General features: G+C 42.3%; 1 protein-coding gene across 9 annotated transcripts in view; it reads left to right on the top strand.

Moving 5' to 3' along the window:
* NHSL1 (NHS like 1) overlaps positions 1-17,884 on the top strand; it is a 290,566-nt gene that overhangs the window by 267,183 nt on the left and 5,499 nt on the right. For 5 of the 9 annotated variants that reach the window (XR_009455153.1, XM_006267444.4, XM_019479588.2 and 2 more), the window contains exons 5-6: positions 2,760-2,891; positions 14,080-17,496. Coding sequence is in view for 8 of the 9 variants with exons in the window: in XM_006267444.4 (XP_006267506.2) it covers positions 2,760-2,891; positions 14,080-17,496 (3,549 nt within the window). In the remaining variant the exon portion in view is untranslated. The remainder of the gene's footprint in view (positions 1-2,759; positions 2,892-14,079; positions 17,497-17,884) is intronic. The other 4 variants (XM_019479589.2, XM_019479590.2, XM_019479587.2 and 1 more) reach the window with 3 other exon arrangements.

The following is a 17,884-nucleotide window of genomic DNA, read 5'->3' as shown; positions in this document are numbered from 1 at the left end:
AGGCCTAGTGACTAGCCTGAAGGTGCAGGGGCAGTGCAATAGGCTAAGCTGCTGACTAGACACCCTGGTTTGGGAATGGATTCAGTCTTTGGGGTTAGCTGGGGCACTGAGCTTGTTCTTGCAGGGATTATGCTCAATGTTATAGTAGTGGAGTGGTGACCAGCCTGTGCTTTTGCAGCATGTCTTACATTTTATACAAGAGTCATACCGTAGTATCAGCTGTAAGTTTTTTACAGCCAGGAATAATCTGGTGGTGGTCTGTGATCAGCAAAGGGAAAAATCATAGTAAGAGTCTGATTCTGCAAAGGCGTGAAGTATGTGCTTATGTCCCATTGACTGTCAGCTCTTTGTGTAACAAGGTGGTCACACTGAATTCAGTGGGACTTACATTCATAGGTCAAGGTGCTACTGAATCTTGGGCAAAGCAAGTAAATCAAGTGAGTTCTCACAAGTGTGTTTAGTAATCATTAGGAGGAAAAATAGTTGATTTAATCTCATTACTCTTAATTTTATATCTGCTAAATACATACTCAAGCCTGAAATAATAGTTTAAAAAGCACAACAAAACAAAAACAAACAAGAAACCCTGAATCATTTTGTTTGTTTGTTAACTTATTTTGTTAAAGTTGCTACTTTATCCTTAAACTTTTTCACTGTACAACAGTATTGCAAATAAATGTAAGGCAGCTTACAGTTTTACTTAATTTTAAGTAAAAAGATTGTGTGATTGGTTCCACAACTTTGCAAAGTGACTTTCACATGAACTACATAATCCATGCTGCAAAACCAAAGGCAAGATAAGGCAAATGGAGATGGGTTGGCAGAGTTAATGGAAACTCCTTGTTTTAACTCTCTTTATTTTATTTCTAAATGTTGTTTTGTGCTAAAGGGTTGGCTGTTACTTTTTTTTTTTTGGTTTGCATTCAAATTTCCCTGCAACTTACTTATTTATAATTATTTATTGGCCTTTAAATGAAAGGTTATATTTTTAAAGAAGCAAAAACCTTGCAGCTCTTTTGACACATTTTAACACAGGTAAAAGTGGTGTTTGTTCAACACAGAGCTAAAGTAACCAATGATCCTGACATCATTCTCCACTCCCCAAGCTTCAAGGGTTCAGGCATCTCATAACATTAAGCTTTGTAGCACGGGCAGTGAACTTTCCATCACCATATTCTGTAGCCCAGTTATCACAAATCTCTCTTCCCTCCCTTTCCCCCAGTCTGGTCTTCCTTTAATTATGTGGACCTTGAACAGTGAAATTAAATTGACCAAATTGTAGGGTAGCAAGAACTCAGTGCACTGGGTCACAATGCTCTGTTAACACAAAATCGTATTTGGCTTATGGTGAATAAAACATCCATGTTTTTATCCCTGTGTCTTTTGGAAGATGCCTACACACACTATAAAAATGTATGTGCCTTAAAGAGTTGTAGAAATCCTGGGATTTTTCCATACTACCTGTATGACACACATCACATTGATGTGTCACCAACCAGGAAAAGATGGATGACGGGTATATTTGTTACTGTGCACATGCAGTAGTCACTTTTCAGAGGTAAAGAATATGGCCATTAATTTAAAAAAAGACAAAATCATAAAAGAAGGCAAAAAATGCCTTTTGTCACATTTTGTTCTTAAAAACTCTGCCTTCATCTCTCACCCATTTAAAATGTAAGTGGATTTAATTTAAATTTAAAGGTTTGGACTCCCTGCAGTCCTCCAAAGAGACTTTTTATTTTAGCCATTTCTTGTGGGATTTTGAGGTGAAAAAAGAGCTTGACCAATCTTAGGGGGAAGGAGAGGAATGAATTTAGCTGATAATCTGCAAATTGAGTTTCATCTTTGTGTGATTAAAAATGGCCATGTTGTGAACCTCTAAAAAAAGTGAGTTTCTGAAGAAAAGCTGCTTAACCTTAACTATAGTGGGGCTGCGGGGTCCCATTATGATACAGTGCATGTTCACTTATAAGGCTTTCTTCAGTAAAGCTCCCAGACCACAAAGAATGGGTATTAAATCTATTACAATCAATTGTGCACATTCCATTTATACAGGCCCAACATGAACCAATATTACAGTTGGTTAAGACTTTACTGTTCTCTTCTGGAGGATCAGCTTGTAATATAGCTGAAGGTCATAAGATTGGTTTAGCCTGACCACGGTCCATAGAGAACATTTTGTCCACATTATGTAATCGCCACAAAAATGTGGTTCATTTGACAGTTTTTGCTTCAGCTAGCTTAAACTGAAAAAGAAAGATGTCTGCAAACAAGGCTTTAGATGTTTTGGAGTTGCCTGGCATAGCTCCTGCCATCACAAAATGTGTTCCCAAATAAACATCAGTATTCTTTTATTTTCAGGAGTAGTCAATTTGTTGTCCCCCATCTCTTTCCAACCATCTCCAAAAGCACCAAAAAGAAAATATACAAGTGAATAAATTTAGAAGCTGGTGAAGACTTGGTGTATTCATCCACTAAAACCAATGGAATTGCACCTGCTTATATCAGTTATGAGTTTGGCTCAAGACCTGAAAAAAAACACTTTATGATATGCCCCTTTCTATAACTCAAGTATTCTACAAGCATTATTGTGAAGATGCGCTGTATCTCTTCCTTTAATATATACCCTCACTGTAGGAGTGAGCTAACATCATTTATTAATGCCTTTTTTTCATGTCTGTAATAAGCTAGTGGAAGAAAGTGCATGATGTCAGCGTGCTTGAAAGTAATGTTGCTTTGCTTATTCTACTATACATTAGGGGAGAATTTCGACCGCCAAGCCAGCATTCGGCGGTCTCTAATTTACACTGACACTGTGGTAAGACGGCCGAAGAAAGTCAAAAGGAGAAAGACTATTACAGGAGTCCCTGACAACATACAAAAGGAGCTAGGTATGGCTCATCAGAACTGTATTCCATCATTATTCATCATCACTTCTTATCAATACTTGACTAATAACATTTCCCGTGCTCATGAAATCAATACAGTCTGATAGCCTATTACAGTTCCAAATATAAATGTGCACCATACTGTGAAATATTGGCTTCTGTTCTATCCAAGAGAACACAAAACACCAGCAGACTCTCCCTGTGGGTGAAGAAGAATGTTTGTGCCCAAAAGCTTGCAAAGAACAATTTTTCCAGCTATTTAGTTGGTCTAATAAAAGATACCACATCTACCCAAAGAACCTTGTCTGCCCTACGGTGAAAGGCATGTTAATTCAAGCCAAGCTAGCTTCTGCCTGTGAAAATTAAGGTTTTTTGTTTGCTGCTTTCAGTCAATGGCGGGGGGGGGGGGGAATGCATTATTTGAAAAAGTTTGTGTACTGGTACAATAGAAATCTGCAGGCATACAAAATCCGTGGAGATCTTATGCTATTCTCCACATGTAAACATTCATTTAAATAAAAATGAAGTGGTTAGGCACTTCAGTTGTGAAGAATGCCTTAACAGTGTAAACCAATTCATGGTTATCTAACTAGATCTGTTCTAACTACAGTGAAAGAAAAACGCCAAGAAAACCATCCACTTCTTCCACTTTAGTTCCTACTTAATTGGAACCTACTAAATTTCAACAGTATTTGATTAGAAATATTATGTGTGTCCCAGTGTTTAAATCTTTTGAAGGCTCCAAAGGAATTTTCTTCAGAAACTACAGAAGCACATTTTTAAAAAGCAGTTATTGGCACAAAGTTGCATAGAACTAATCTTTTCAGACTTAATAAGTTAGGTGTGTTTTGAGCTAGTAGAGCTCTGTGTTTTTGTAGATCTTCGAACATGTTTTACATTTTACGTTTACAAAACTACTTTAAGAAAACAAGGCCTTATTTTCCATACTCATATAAATTCATTTTATATTTTCATTTTTAAATGTGTTTTTTTCTAAATCATGATTTTCTAGCTAAAGAAATTCTGTAATTATTAAATATAAGTTTTCCCTCAAGGAGATAAAAATCCCTGATATAATACAGCTTTGGGTGCCTTATGTATGGCAATGTCTTGTTTCTTTTGTTTCTTTCATTTGAATTTTTTTTTTCGCCTGCATTTTTTACCCTTTCTTTTTAATAACATTTTTTCCCCTCTCTTCCTTTTCCACCAGCTTCATTTTTCAGTCTCCCAAGTTGAGCATGCAGCATATGTCATGTGAATCTAAGTGGTTTTAAAACTGTCAAGCCAGTTTTCCTATCCCCAGTTATAAGGGTCAGACTAAGGGTATAAACAGATACAACAGTTATAACAGATATAAACAATTATAATGCAACTGTTATATCAACATAATTCAGTAGTAGATATACAAATACAGCAAAGCTTCTCCAAGGTTATCTGTTTCATTTGGGGTCAAAATTAAGGCAATTCAGCCAGCTTATATTGCTTCCACCTGATGCAAACACAGTGATCAGATCATGATGGCTAATGTATATTCCTGAGGAGCAGCAGCTCCCTCTCCCATTTTAATGTGGCTAAAAAGTATGTTTGTCCATACCCTTTGAGTGAAACCCAGGTGTGGAAAATGCTGTTGGAAACTGTAAATAGAACTGTTCCCTGAAAACAATTAAATAAATCTCTGACAGGGAGACCGCCCCCCTTCTTTGTCCTAGATCACATCCTACACATGTTCACAAACTGTACTGACTTTAGGTGACAACTTTATATTTCATTATGTTGTGATGTCATGATGGAATGACATTGTGTTCTACCTACAGTGACTATAAGAGTCCATTAACATGCTGAATGATAGGTTTATAGGATGAAAAGTTGGGAATCCACAGGAATTTTGAGCCCTATTTGGGACCATTCTGTATATTTTTTTTGATTAAATGCCCAGATCCTTAGGATTATATTTGTGAACATTTTTAGGTGCTGATTTTTGGTGTCTAAAATCCTCCATTATAACTTCCCATATGAAATAAGTAGAAAATGCAGCTAATACAAGGAATACACTTCTCACAACTGTTGTAAATACAAATTGCAACTTTTCGACTTCTGCTTCTAAAAACCTTGGGATCACAGATTTTAGAGTCCCTATTTCTGTTCATGTTTTTCTTGGGCAGCTGACTTAAATTATAGAAATATCAGGGCTGCTAATATATGAATACATGTATGCTAATGTATGCATACATATATTATTTTGGAAGCTGCCAGAATAGCTTCCTAGTGGTACCGTGGCAGCTTTGTACTATCTAGGTAACAAGTTCACATCAGGGAGATTTTCCAAGATGGTTCTCATTCCCTTAGTAATATCACGCTCTTATGTAGTGCTTTTTGCCTGTAAATATCAAAGCACTTTTAAAAGGAGGCAGGTATCTTTACCATGATTTCACAGATAAGGAAATGAGAGACACAGCAGAGAAGTGGCTTGTTCAAGGCCCAGCAGGCCGATGTCAAAATTAAGAATAAAATTCAGGTCTCCCAAGTCCTGCTTCAGCCCAGCTTTCTGCTAAGCCACACTGCCTTCCCCAGTGTGCATATGCGTGTGCATGTATATATTATCCCAGTAGCCTTTCACTCCCTATTTCTCTACCCATGTCCCAAAGCAAATAACTTGTTGTTATGAAACATTCCACAGCTCATTTTATAGGAATGAGGGTCCAGACCAAATTCCAAACCAAGCATTTACATTGTACCTATCTCTGTTCTCCCTGTGGTTTCAGCTGAATAAATCATTCTTTGTTTCTTTCCTAAAGCATTGCTGTGAATGGCTATGATATTTATACAAGGTTTAAAATCCCCTGACACACAAAATTTGCTTAATAATCAACATATATATATAAAATGGATTTTTATTATGTCTTGTTTATTTTTCAAAAGTAAATAGAAACACAAGAGAACCTCAAAGCTTTGGCCAAACTTGACTGTCTTCATTTGTTGTTCCAGAGCTTGGAAAAGATTCTATAGGGCCAAACTTTTGGGATTTTCCCCATGTTTCTGTTTCCTTTGGAAGAATAAAGATAACATTGCAAAAGTCTTATGCTGATTCTTGCACGTGAGATCAGGAGTTTTAGTACCTCTTGACTTGGATGTCATTGGAATTTAACTAAACATACTAAAAGGGGTCATTAATTATACCCTTGAGACACCCAGTGAAAATATTATTACTAAACATATTTTGGCATGGTTTGGAGCATTGTATTATGGCCAAGTTTGCACAGGTGTATTTCAGTAATGAGTAAAGTGATCCCTTTACAAAGTCTGTAAAGCCTTTGAGATTCTCCTGCATAAATGTAATAATTGATGATGACCCTTCAGTTGGGTTGATCTGGGCTGAGTGTGGAGCCAGACTGAGAACATTTAGACTAAAAGTAATTTAGAGAGATCACCTAAAATCTTCAGAGGGACTTTATATATGTTACCCAACCACAGCATATCTTAACAGTAGTTAATAAAGTGGTGTAAAATTGAGGAAAAAATGAGGTATTCTATTTCTACAAACATTGTTAAATTAAAGATTAAATTTCTGGGGGGGAGGCTCTTCTTCCCATTCTCCATTTCTTTGTAGGTTCTCAATCACCAGATCTACTCTGGCCAGTCTCTCAAAAGTCAGCATGCATGCAGCTCATCAGCCAGAATCCAGCCTGCTTGCTTCAGCACCCACTCCCTGAGAGATCACATAGCTCAAGCCTTTCCAGCCATCCATAAATGTCCCATCTGTCATTACTATACTGTGTTATGGTCCTTAGAACTGTCTCTGTTTTTTTCCAACTCTTAAAAAAAAATAAATTCCTGGGAGGTCCCAGCACAACTACATCTCTAGTGAGATTAGGCTTTCATAACTAAATACATATGTGTTTATGTCCTTGGGTGCTCAGCAAGGTTCCTGAGTTTATGCAGTTGCCATAAATGTTTTAGATCAATCCCCAGCCCACAGGCCAGATCTGGCCCCAGGAGCCATGTCATCCAGCTATTCACATGGGCTCAATCCCAACACATCACAGTCAAGCAGGGTAGGTGCAGATCCCCTGGAGCCAGATCCCACTGGGCAAAGGTGGGTTGGGGCCCCCAGAGCCCACCTCCTCCTAGCCAGGATCAGCCCCAGAAGTCCATGCACTGGGACTGGGACCTGGAGTCCTGCACGTCCCCTGCCCAGTGTGGACTGGGCTCCTCACTGCCCCCACACAGCCAGGATCGGGCTTCAGCTGGGCAGAGGTAACACAGGGCCCCAGGGCCCACTCCAGCTCATGGGCTAGCCCCATACCATTCCTTTGGCCCACAGGACTAAAAGTGTGAGCACCACTATCTTAGATGTTTTTGGTTTCTGCCTCGTCTCCTAGCTTCTCAGTCATGCAGATTATACCTGAATTTGGGCTTGATACATTGCACTTAAAGGCCAATTCATCCAAGAGTTACTACAGGCTTTACAGTAATTAAAGAATTCACAATAAATTACATTTCATCAACCTCCTGGATACTAGAGATCATGGACTAAACATAGACATTGGATTTTTGATACATTATAATCTGCCTGGCAACTGACTCCCCAGCCCAGCCCCTGGCTTCTTTACTTTTCATTCCATCCAGGAAGAGTACACACCAACTGCTGAAACTTCCTTAGCCTGACAAAGGGTTTTTGAACCCGAAAGCTTGCTTAATAACTATTTTCCAACTATTTGGGTTGGTCTAATAAAAGATATCAAATTCACGCAAGGAACCTTGTCTGCCTATGTCCTTAGACCAACACGGCTACAACCTAAACCCCTGCAATAAATTACAAGATGCTTAAGTATTATCACCACTTCATAGATGAGGCATGTAAAACCCAGAGAGGTATAATATAACACATTTGCCCATTGTCAGGTGCCCAGTCAGGGGCAAAGCAAGAAATCCAACTGAAATAGTCTACAGCAGTGGTCACCAACCAGTGAATCTCAATCCACTGGTAGATCTTGGAGCCTCTTGGAATCGATCCGAGGCTGGGGTGGGGGGCTGAGTGCCCATGTGCATGCACACATGCACCCCAGCCCAGCAGATCAGTCCATGGAGGAGGGAAGGGGCAGGAGCTAGATCGAGACCCCTGCGGTGAGGGACAGTGCCACAGGCAGGAGCAGGGGTAAGTTGAGTGGGACCCCAATTGGGTTGGACTTACCTACTGGGGAGGCATGCCCCCAAATAATTTTTTCTCCCTCTGCCTTGATCTGCCCCCCCTTGCTTCCCTCCCTATAGACTTATCTGCTGGACAGCAGGGGGTTGGGGGGTGGCAGCAGTGCATGATAGATCTTGGGTTGCTTTTAAATGCCAAAGGTGATCTCCTACTTAAAAAGGTTGGAGACCACTTGTCTACGTTCTACTAGGGCCCCTAGCACATGTTACTGTTATGGTATCATTTATGTGTTAGTTGCACCATGAATAGTAACAGTGGTACTCATTCAGCTGACTTGTGCCATAAAGTGGCAAGTCAGCCACCAAGTAATTTCACATAAAATATGGAGCATCTTTGCGGGTTGTTTGTTTAACACCATAAATTGAAGGTGTAGCACCCCAGTGCTGATGCCAACAATCAGCTGATTGTCAGCATCAGCACAGAGACAGGGTTTGAAATCGGGACTAGGACAGCCCTAGTCCTGATGCCAAAAAATGGCTGCCAGGAGAGCAAGTTGCTAGCTTCCCTGGCAAGGGTAGCCAAGGGGCTTCAGCTGCTGGGAACCTGGGAGCCTGTTTAAGCAGCAGGGCAAAGCACTTAAAAATATTGGGTTGTGGGAGCCAGGCTGAGTCTGTGCTTTTTAGACATTGTGGGGCACAGGGACCCTTATCCCAGAGTCTTGAAGCCACCTGGGACTGTCTGGGATAGGTCTGACAGTCAGCTGATTGTTGGACCCCACCTCACCAGCCCTGGGTGTGGAACCTCTGGGGGAAGTCCCGAGTCCCAAACAGAGCCACTCTTGGCCTGATCTGCAAGATTGGGCTGGGGGAAGCTCAGCAGTGGCATGGTTGGGATTGGAGGAATTTTATGCCCTATCCCAAACATTATGCTTCCTGCCAGAGGCCATGTGCCCGGGGCCTAGATGTTCATGTTTTATGGTACCAAAAGCATTTACAAGGATCCGACACTGTTTAGCAGCAGTGTCAAACTCACCTGGGGCCCTAGAGTGGATCTGGATTGTGGGGCTCTGCAAAAGAGCTGGTAGGTAAAAAGGAACAATGTTTTTGAACATATCTCAGTCATAAGGGAAGAGAGAGAGCATGCTCTAGAAATGGTCAGAGAGCCAGACACAGGACATCTGCAAAGAGGGTCTGCTTTTACATTTGATTTTAAATGGATACTTTCTTTCCTCAGAACACTTCTCCTTTATCTTTTTTCCACCCTTTCCATTTTCATTGTCTTGAACACAGTCTCTTATGCGGTAGTACACAGTATTGCTCACAGAGCCAGTGGGCTTGACACCTTTTTAAAATTCCACACATGATGATCATTATTATTTCAACTACATGTGTGTTTCCATCTAGGTTTTTACCTAGTTGCAACCACTTCTGACTCCTTAGCACTCAGTATCTGTAATTCATTTTCAGTTTCTAAAAGTGGGGGGGAAGAAATCACTTATGTCACTACCCCCATCTCTACAACCAGATGGGTGTTTTAGTGCTTGGTATCTTTTTAAAGCTCAAATTCTCCTTCAGCATTTCATCACATTCAGTTGATGATTTGAGCTCTTCCTTAGAAACTACTTCTAAGTTAATACACATTCTAGCAGCTGTAGCAACAAGGCAGCTAGTTGATTTTATGAGAATTTTTGAAAAGCTCTGTGCATCTTGTCACAAGTAAACTGCCACCAAACATGGGATTTCTTACACACTTAGGAACAATTTTAAAAAGAATTTTCCCTAAATGTGAATAAAACCACTATATTTTAAGGGAATATTTAACAAATTCTAACTAACTTCATTGCGGATTTCTATTGTCCCTGTGCAAGTAATGACACCTGAAAAAGGATTATAGTTGTATCATTAGTTGAGGCATTGACTTTGAAAGCAGGTTGTATATTGGTATCTGAGGATAGAATTGGGCCAGTGTAATTTAACAGTTAATCACATTAGTCTTATGTTTTTCATATAGAAATTATTTAACACCAAAATTAACATTATCTTAAAATAAACTTCTAAAAAATTCTTTGTTAAATATTTGCCCTGTGGTTTAAGGCCATTATCCTGGAGCTATACTCAACACAAGTGAGCCCTTGGGCCTGCAAGGAGTCTCCTTATTTTACTTTGGCTCCAGGCTAGTGGCTTGTTGTGATTACATGGAATGTCAGCCCGCTGGCAGACATTACACTTAAGACACGATTAACCTGTCCTTCATATCTTAAATAGTAAACTGGCCATATATTCAGGCTAGTAATGGCACCACAAAATGCAAAACCTGCCACAAAATTATTCCACAAAATACGTTTAATAATTTTGTGTCTGATTTCCATTGTCTCGTAAATTGAATGTGAGACAGTGTCCCTTGCCCTGCAGCGTAATGCCAGCTTCATGGCAAAGCTAGGTTGACAGCCTCTCCAGCCCCAGGACTGCACTAGAGTCTCCAGCCAGCTCCAGCAGGGTCCTGGGGCTGGGACCCACAATCAGCCCCAGGACTGCATAGGTTCATCAGGCACCCAGCTTGAAACCTGACAGTGCAGAGGGAGCTTGGGATCGTGATTGGGGAATGGATCCCATGGTGCCATTAAATGAATGTGTGCCAGGAGCTTGAGTTAAATTGTGGAGCCATGTACAGGTTCAAGGACCCCTTGCTGTAAAGTTTTGATGCTTAAAGTTTTAGACCTTGCAAGAATGCAAGGAGTATTATGTTGGCCATAAGTAGTTCTATTTTTATTTTGTTCCAATCGTTTTAAAAGTTCTATGCCTAGTTACAGTGAATAAATTTCGTCCTAGTCACTTATAGTGATAAGCAGGGATCCTGGTTTTCCCCGATTAAAAAAACAAACAAATAAACCCACAAATTCTCTGATAAAGACCCCAAAACCTGTGATTAAAATGACAGGCCCCCACTCCCCACCACAGTCTTGCTGTTGCACCTCACTCTCCCCCACAGACCTCCTGGCCCTGCTGGTGCCCATCATGCCTCACCCACAGCCCCCTGCCCCACCCAGCCCTGCTGGAGGGGGCCCCCAGCTGCCAGGGCTTTGGGGCCAGGGACCCATAGCCCCCTGGCAGGAGGCAGCAGCTGCTACAACAAAGTGAAGCCTGGTTCCTCCCCCTGCTGCCTGCCTGCTGGGGGCTCAGGTAGGGGGGCAGCTCCGTGCCATTGCGTGCACTCCATAGGGGAGCAGGGAGGACCTGTCCCCCCCAGATCTGTGTGCGGGGCGGACACAGGCTGCCTGCTTTGGGCTCGGGCTCCTGCTCTGCTGCCCTCTCCCAGGGCCTCTGGAACCAGTGGGTGCAATTCAGCCCTGAAGGGAACAGCAGGGCTGCGTGGGGATCTCCTTGCCACTGCAAGCTCTGCACTGCCCTGGTAATCTGTCCCCTGCCAGTGTGGCTGCAGCGGGGGACACAATCCTCGCAATCCCACCCGTGCTACTTCCACGGGATACTGCACCAGGCCAGTGCAGAGCTCACAGCAGATCCCCCGTGCTCCCCTGGGAGTGCGGGCAACAGTGGGAAGCCACCCCCCTCCCCCAGATGAGCTGTACACGGCCCCATCCCCCTCCGTGCTGGGGGGCTGCAAAACCCCATGCACCACCTGGCTGAGCACCAGCCCTGCCCAGCTCCCTCCCTCCCTCCTTATGGGGGCCTCAATCCCCTCCTCCTCCATTTACCTGTGGGAGCCACTCTCCAGGCTGCCTGGCAGCCATGTGCATATACATGCACATGGTTCTCCCTGTCTGACCGCCCTCCTCCTGCTCCCTCCCAGCCCCTTGCAAGCTGGAACTCTGCCAGCTTGCAGAGACCTCGCTGCAAAACTGCACACTCCACAGGTTTCTCTGCTAAAACGAGAAATCCATGTTTTCCTGAGATAAAGGGGTAAATCCACGTTTCCCTCCATTTTCCCAGGGAAAATTCAAAACCGGGATCCCTGGTAATAAGCTTTCTTTGTGGGTTTAGAATGTTTGCTGTTGTCCTGCTTCGTGAATGGTACTATTATGCTGAACATGTAGTTTCCCCATTTGTAACATTTTAAACAAATGCGAGGTCTGTTCTTCCACATTTATGCTGCTTGTGAAGAGGAACGAATTTAGCTGACCTTTACAGACATCCATGAAATAATCTCAGCCAGTCAGAATGCAGCTATCTATCCTTTTATAGCTACTATGAGGTTCCAGCTACCTTGTCACAAAGCCCCCTGCATTCTGTCTCATTTTTAAAATGCCTAGTGATTGTTACATAGTATAACGATCCTAAATCTCTTATTAGCTAACAATTCGTCTCCAACCACACCTCAAAAGCATGGACCTCTGTGGTGTCTGCCTTTGTATTTTTACAGCACATCACAAAAGAGAGTATTGATCCCATAATGAAAATATAAGAAAAAAAGTTTTATTTTATTTAAAAACCATATTACAGTAAGGGGGTCTTTTTGTACCCAGAACCTGAATATATCTCTGATTTGATTGGCCACTGTCCTGTATCTGCTCCTTTTGTTCTTGGACAGTTCAAGCTGTTTGCCAGCAAGAATGGGTCTCATTTTGCTTCCCATTTTCTGTACCAAAGCAGAAAAACCTACGTATTCATGAGAGGTAAATAATCTACATAGAAACAAAGCGGATTTCAGGATGCTTAAAGGTTACCTTTTCTGTTTTGGGGAAAAGGAAATAAAGCCTAGTTTCATCCCTTCTCCCCTCCCCCATGTATCTTTACATATTGTTGGATGCCAAGACTAAGAATAACATGCTTTAAATAGTGTTTAAAATGGAATAGAAGAAAACACTTACTCTACCAACCTAGTTATGTTGTTCCAAGAAATTAAACTGAAAATGGAAAATAAAAATAAATAAATAGAAAATAAATGGGAGATGCTGCCCTATCTAACATGCCGACCAGAAAGCAAAAGTTTTAAAACAGCATTCTCTCAGCAGCACCACAGGTGGTATGGCGGTCTCTTTTCTTTTGTACTTATTGTAGTAACCCAATTGAATCAGAAATTAAGAGCCTTTTGAATCCCAATCCTAAATGCTGTTTAAAACACAATATGTTCTTCTTATCTTTGCTTAAAAGACCTGTAAAGATCTCCGTTTGTAATAATCTACTAGTCCTCTCTGTTGACTTAGTAATAGCTATATCTTGAGTTAATACACCCCAATCTTTTGTTCTTCAAGTTTGTTTATGCCAGGATATGGTAATTACTTTGTAAACAAGAAACATAACCACTTCTGATTTTCCAGTCCTCAACATCTGTAACACAATAGTTTGTTTGCTTTTAAATAAGGGCTGCAAGAATGTGATGGTTCTGAACATTAGACCGTCATCAGTTCCAGCTCTGCTTTCTTCCCCAACTTCCTTCTTTTTCTGTAAATAGGAATAGCTTCATGGGAAAATGCTATTTAATGTTTTGTAGATATGGGTAATGCTTTGTTTTTTAATGCTGTTTTTAAATATTTGCTTTCTTTGTGGTACAGAATTGCATGCTCTCAAGATTTAACGAGCTACTGATGCCTTCTGAATAAAATTTGAATAGCATAGCGCTTAGGAATCATTTTGCCTATTCTAATTTACTTATATATTTTGCTTCTCTTCTTCTTGTATGAGATAGTATCATTAACCAGCAGCTGGATCTTTGAGGCTTTTGTCTGTGCCTGCTACTTTGCTTCCGGGAAGTCTTGTTATTCAGTTTGACATAACTGATTGCTGGGGAAATTCTTAAGCTGTCAGAAACAGAGGATTGCATGTGTGGAACACATATGAAGAACTCAAATGACCCCATAAGCTTGAAAGGTCCCTTTTTATAAAAAGAGTGGGAAATGAAATACAGAAAATATAGTGTGCAAGCAGAATTTGCTGCTGCTGTTGGTCCTTCAGAGGCATGGTTATCTCTTTATGCCTCTGCATCCATCAAGAGGGAAGGGACAAAGAATATGGCCCATGGTATGTTTTTAACAAAACACCAGTGTTTTATTTGTGTTTTCAAGGAATAATTGTTTTTTTTTGACTCCAGCAGTTGGCATGGGCCAGAGTGACTTCCGTGGACATTCGATGTATGTCCCAGATCACTGTTCCACACTAGGGCGACTAGACAGTTACCGCTCTGCTATGCAGCAGTCTGAAACCAAGGACACCAGCTGCCAGACGGAGGAAGTCAAAGTTGTACCCCCTTCAGTGAGAAGAATACGTGCACAGAGAGGACAAGGTATAGCTGCACAGATGTCACAGTTCTCCAGTTCGTCTGGAAACATGTCTGTGATGAGTGACTCAGCTGGTGTTATATTTGCCTCTCGCCAAAATAGCGACCTAGGTTTTCACAGCCTGCCTCGATCTGGAGCAAGAGTGTCTCTAGGACAGACCCAGGGCCCCTCTAACCAGGCAGAGGACATCGCCAGCACTTTGCCACATCAGATAAGCAAATTGCAAGTAGATGATAGTGTAGTCCATATGAGGAGCAATCCTAGGACTGGGACACTTTCAAGGCCAAAGTCCCAGGAGGTGAAATGTTATGACAGTGATAAAGCACCGAGCCCAGCATGCATGGTCTCTCCTCATGCTACTTATTCCACCAGCATCATACCGAATGCCACATTATCCTCATCTTCAGAGGTTATTGTTATTCATACTGCCCAAAGCACTGGGTCATCAGATAGTAAAATCACCAGCTCATCTTCCTACGCAAAACCCAGAGACAATCCTGTTGTCAATAGTGCAGTAAGCATGAAAGAAGACCACCATTCTTCGAGCGGTAACTGGAGTGAGAGCAGCTCTACACGTCACTCACAGACCTCAGATACTATATCATCTAATGCTGTCATGGTGCTCTCTCTTGGTGACTCAGCAGTATCTCTCAACACTCCAGGAAACATGGAAAATGGATCCCAAAATATGAGCTACAGCTGCAGAAACAATCTGAGTTTCCCAAGCCACCCTCAGGACAGTGATGGTAGAAGTGAATCTAGTTATTCTGGGGATAGAGCACAAAATAATAGTGTGAACAGCACAGATCACTGGGTGTACAAATCTGGAGAAAGTGATGGGACTCCCTCGCACAAACCAGTCTGTGCCACTCCAGGCTACTCCACTCCAGTAAGCAACATGAGTAGCAACAGCCTGGAGAGAACTTCAGTCAAAGAAGATTCAAGTTCTTTGTATTCGGTGGATCATGATGGCTACTACACTTCAATGCATATGGATTCTGGGCTCAAATCAGATAAGTCATGTGACAATAATAATGGTTTTGGGAACCCCAGGCACAGTGTCATTAATGTTTTTGATGGGAAAGAGAAGAAAAATCAAGGGGGACACAGTGACAAATCCCTCTCACGAAACATATCTTTAAAAAAAGCCAAGAAACCACCTCTGCCGCCATCCAGAACAGACTCACTCAGAAGGCCCCCCAAGAAAAAAGCCCAGTCTAATGGGCAGGTACTTGATGAGACACTAATTGCCACCCTTCAGCATTCCCTTCAGCTGAACCTCAAGTGCAAAAATGGGAGCTCCCCTTCACAAAGCCCATGCAGCGATTATGAGGATCCCTGGGTGCTGCGCTCTCGCAGCCAAAGCTCTGTCAGTGCAAGCAGCAGCATGATGTCCACGACTGCTCCCAATATGTACTCTATCTGCACTGTCACTCCCTCGCAGAGTGAAACGAGCAGCATTAAGTCAGAATATGCAGACCAGTGGGGTTACTATGGTGACTATGCTGCAATGCCTGATGATCAGTTAAAATCCTCAGTCACTCATTCCACAAGCAGTACAGCCACCCTCCATGATTACACCATCAGCCACCTCACTGATGGGTCAAGGGCTTCTACACCACAAGTGCCCAGTGGACTGGCCAAACCAAAGACCACTTCTCCAGAGAAGTCTCACCGAGTTACATCACCATCCAGTGGGTATTCTAGCCAATCAAATACTCCCACAGCAGTTACTCCAGTGCCTGTCTTTTTAAAATCCACATCACCAGGAAATGGGAAACCCAAAGTGAAACCTAAAGTGCCTGAAAGAAAATCCTCTCTGCTGTCTTCAGTCTCCATCTCTTCATCCTCCACTTCTCTTTCTTCCAGTACATCTGCTGAAGGGTGTGTGAGCATGAAGAAATCAGACCCCGCCCTGGGTTCTGCTCCTGATGCTGCGGCTGTTCTTCCTCCTCCAATACCCCCATGTTCTCCTGCTCATACTCCTCTTCCACCCCCACCACCAATAGATACCATGGATCTGCCACCATTACCAGCCTCTCCTACCTTTCCCCCTCCTCCACCAGAAGCTGTTACAAATTCCTCCTTCCCCCAGAACATCTTGTGGTTTCCTTCCCCTCCACAAGAAACTTCCTTCAATCTTGGTTCTGTCCCATCTTGCTCTTCTTCCAGTTTGCCTTCTGTAGTTCCTCCACCACCACCACCACTTCTTGACCATCAACTGATGAAAGAAGCAACTAAATACCCACAATATTCTTTTAAGAAATGTAACCAGGAGGATTCCTGCTACAGTCCAGGGAAAGATCCATTCATCAAGCAGGATACCATTAGGCCTGTGATGCCCCTAGTAACCACCAAAGCATTGCAAATGGTACAGCTGAGGTCTGTGAAAAAATCCACAGGGGCAGAAGTTGAACAATCATCTGAATCTGCTTCTGAAACCAGCTCTCAGGAAAAAGCAACTGTAATTTTGTCACCGCAGCCTTCTTTAAAGCAGTCTCTCTCGTTAAGGCTCAGTGACAGCATGGGTGAAGAAGGAATGAAAACTCATAGTGCTTCATTCAAAAACTCAGTTCAAAGTCCTGCTCAGAGTTCTCATCCAAGTTTCTGTGACAATATACCTGAGTTTGACTGTAGTCAAAAATCAGGGAATACAACAAAGCTAACTAACCCCTTGGAGGGTGATTTATCAGGAATGAATGCTGAAAGAGCACTTCAGTCTCCTGCACATAATGAGGAATCCTACTCTGGTCACAGTACTCCATCACTTCAGGGGCCATCAGCATCTCCAAGCAAGACTCAGGGCATGTTAAGTAAAAAGCCACCTCCTATTTCAAAGAAACCCAAACTATTCCTTGTTGTGCCACCTCCACAGCTAGATTTTACAGAAGAGAAAATAGCTCTCGTGAGCGGTACTGTCAAAAGCACATCAAGTCCAACTGGGAGAGAGACTGTGCTTGCACACTGTGAAGAAGCAAAAGATTGTCTTGCTGATGGACTCAGCTCAAGAAAGATGGACCCTGGCAGCTTGTTTCCTGAAGGAGGAGCTGGAGGAGCTGCTGGTTCCACCTTCTCTGAAACAGTGGAAACTAATGCCTGCATGGTTCAGCCTGCTACATCACCAGTTCAAGAAGCTCCCAAGCAAGAAGCGCAGACCACTTTGGATGAAGGAGGCAGTGCAGACAGCAGCCCTAAGACTGATGGGCACGCATCTGAAGAGACTGAAAGTGGTAAGTCTCTCTTCTCTTTTACTCTGTATGTACCAGTAGCTAATTTAGTGAAGGAGAGATGAGGAGGGTGTTCTAGCAATCCGATTTCACCTGCAGAAATGGAGCTGCGATTATGAATATCCTAATGCAAGTTATGGGGCTTGGATTAATCCTTTACAAAGATTTTCTACCTTCTTTATTCGCTGTTTCTGGTCGGAAGAGCAGTGGAGAGAAAAGCAGAATTTTATTAATTGCATTATCTGTTTCAAAAACTCTATGGAAATGTGATCAGCTTAAGAATTTCAGTGATATGTTGTAATGGAAGGTATAAAGATGATTTTGCTATAAAGCTGTTATTTTGTGACTAAACCTAGGTACTTTAGGGGCTTCAGCATCACAAAAGAATGCT

This window comes from Alligator mississippiensis, chromosome 1 (assembly GCF_030867095.1).
Source record: "Alligator mississippiensis isolate rAllMis1 chromosome 1, rAllMis1, whole genome shotgun sequence".
Classification (NCBI taxonomy): Eukaryota; Metazoa; Chordata; order Crocodylia; family Alligatoridae; genus Alligator; species Alligator mississippiensis.
This window is presented reverse-complemented; position numbering and strand designations above follow the sequence as displayed.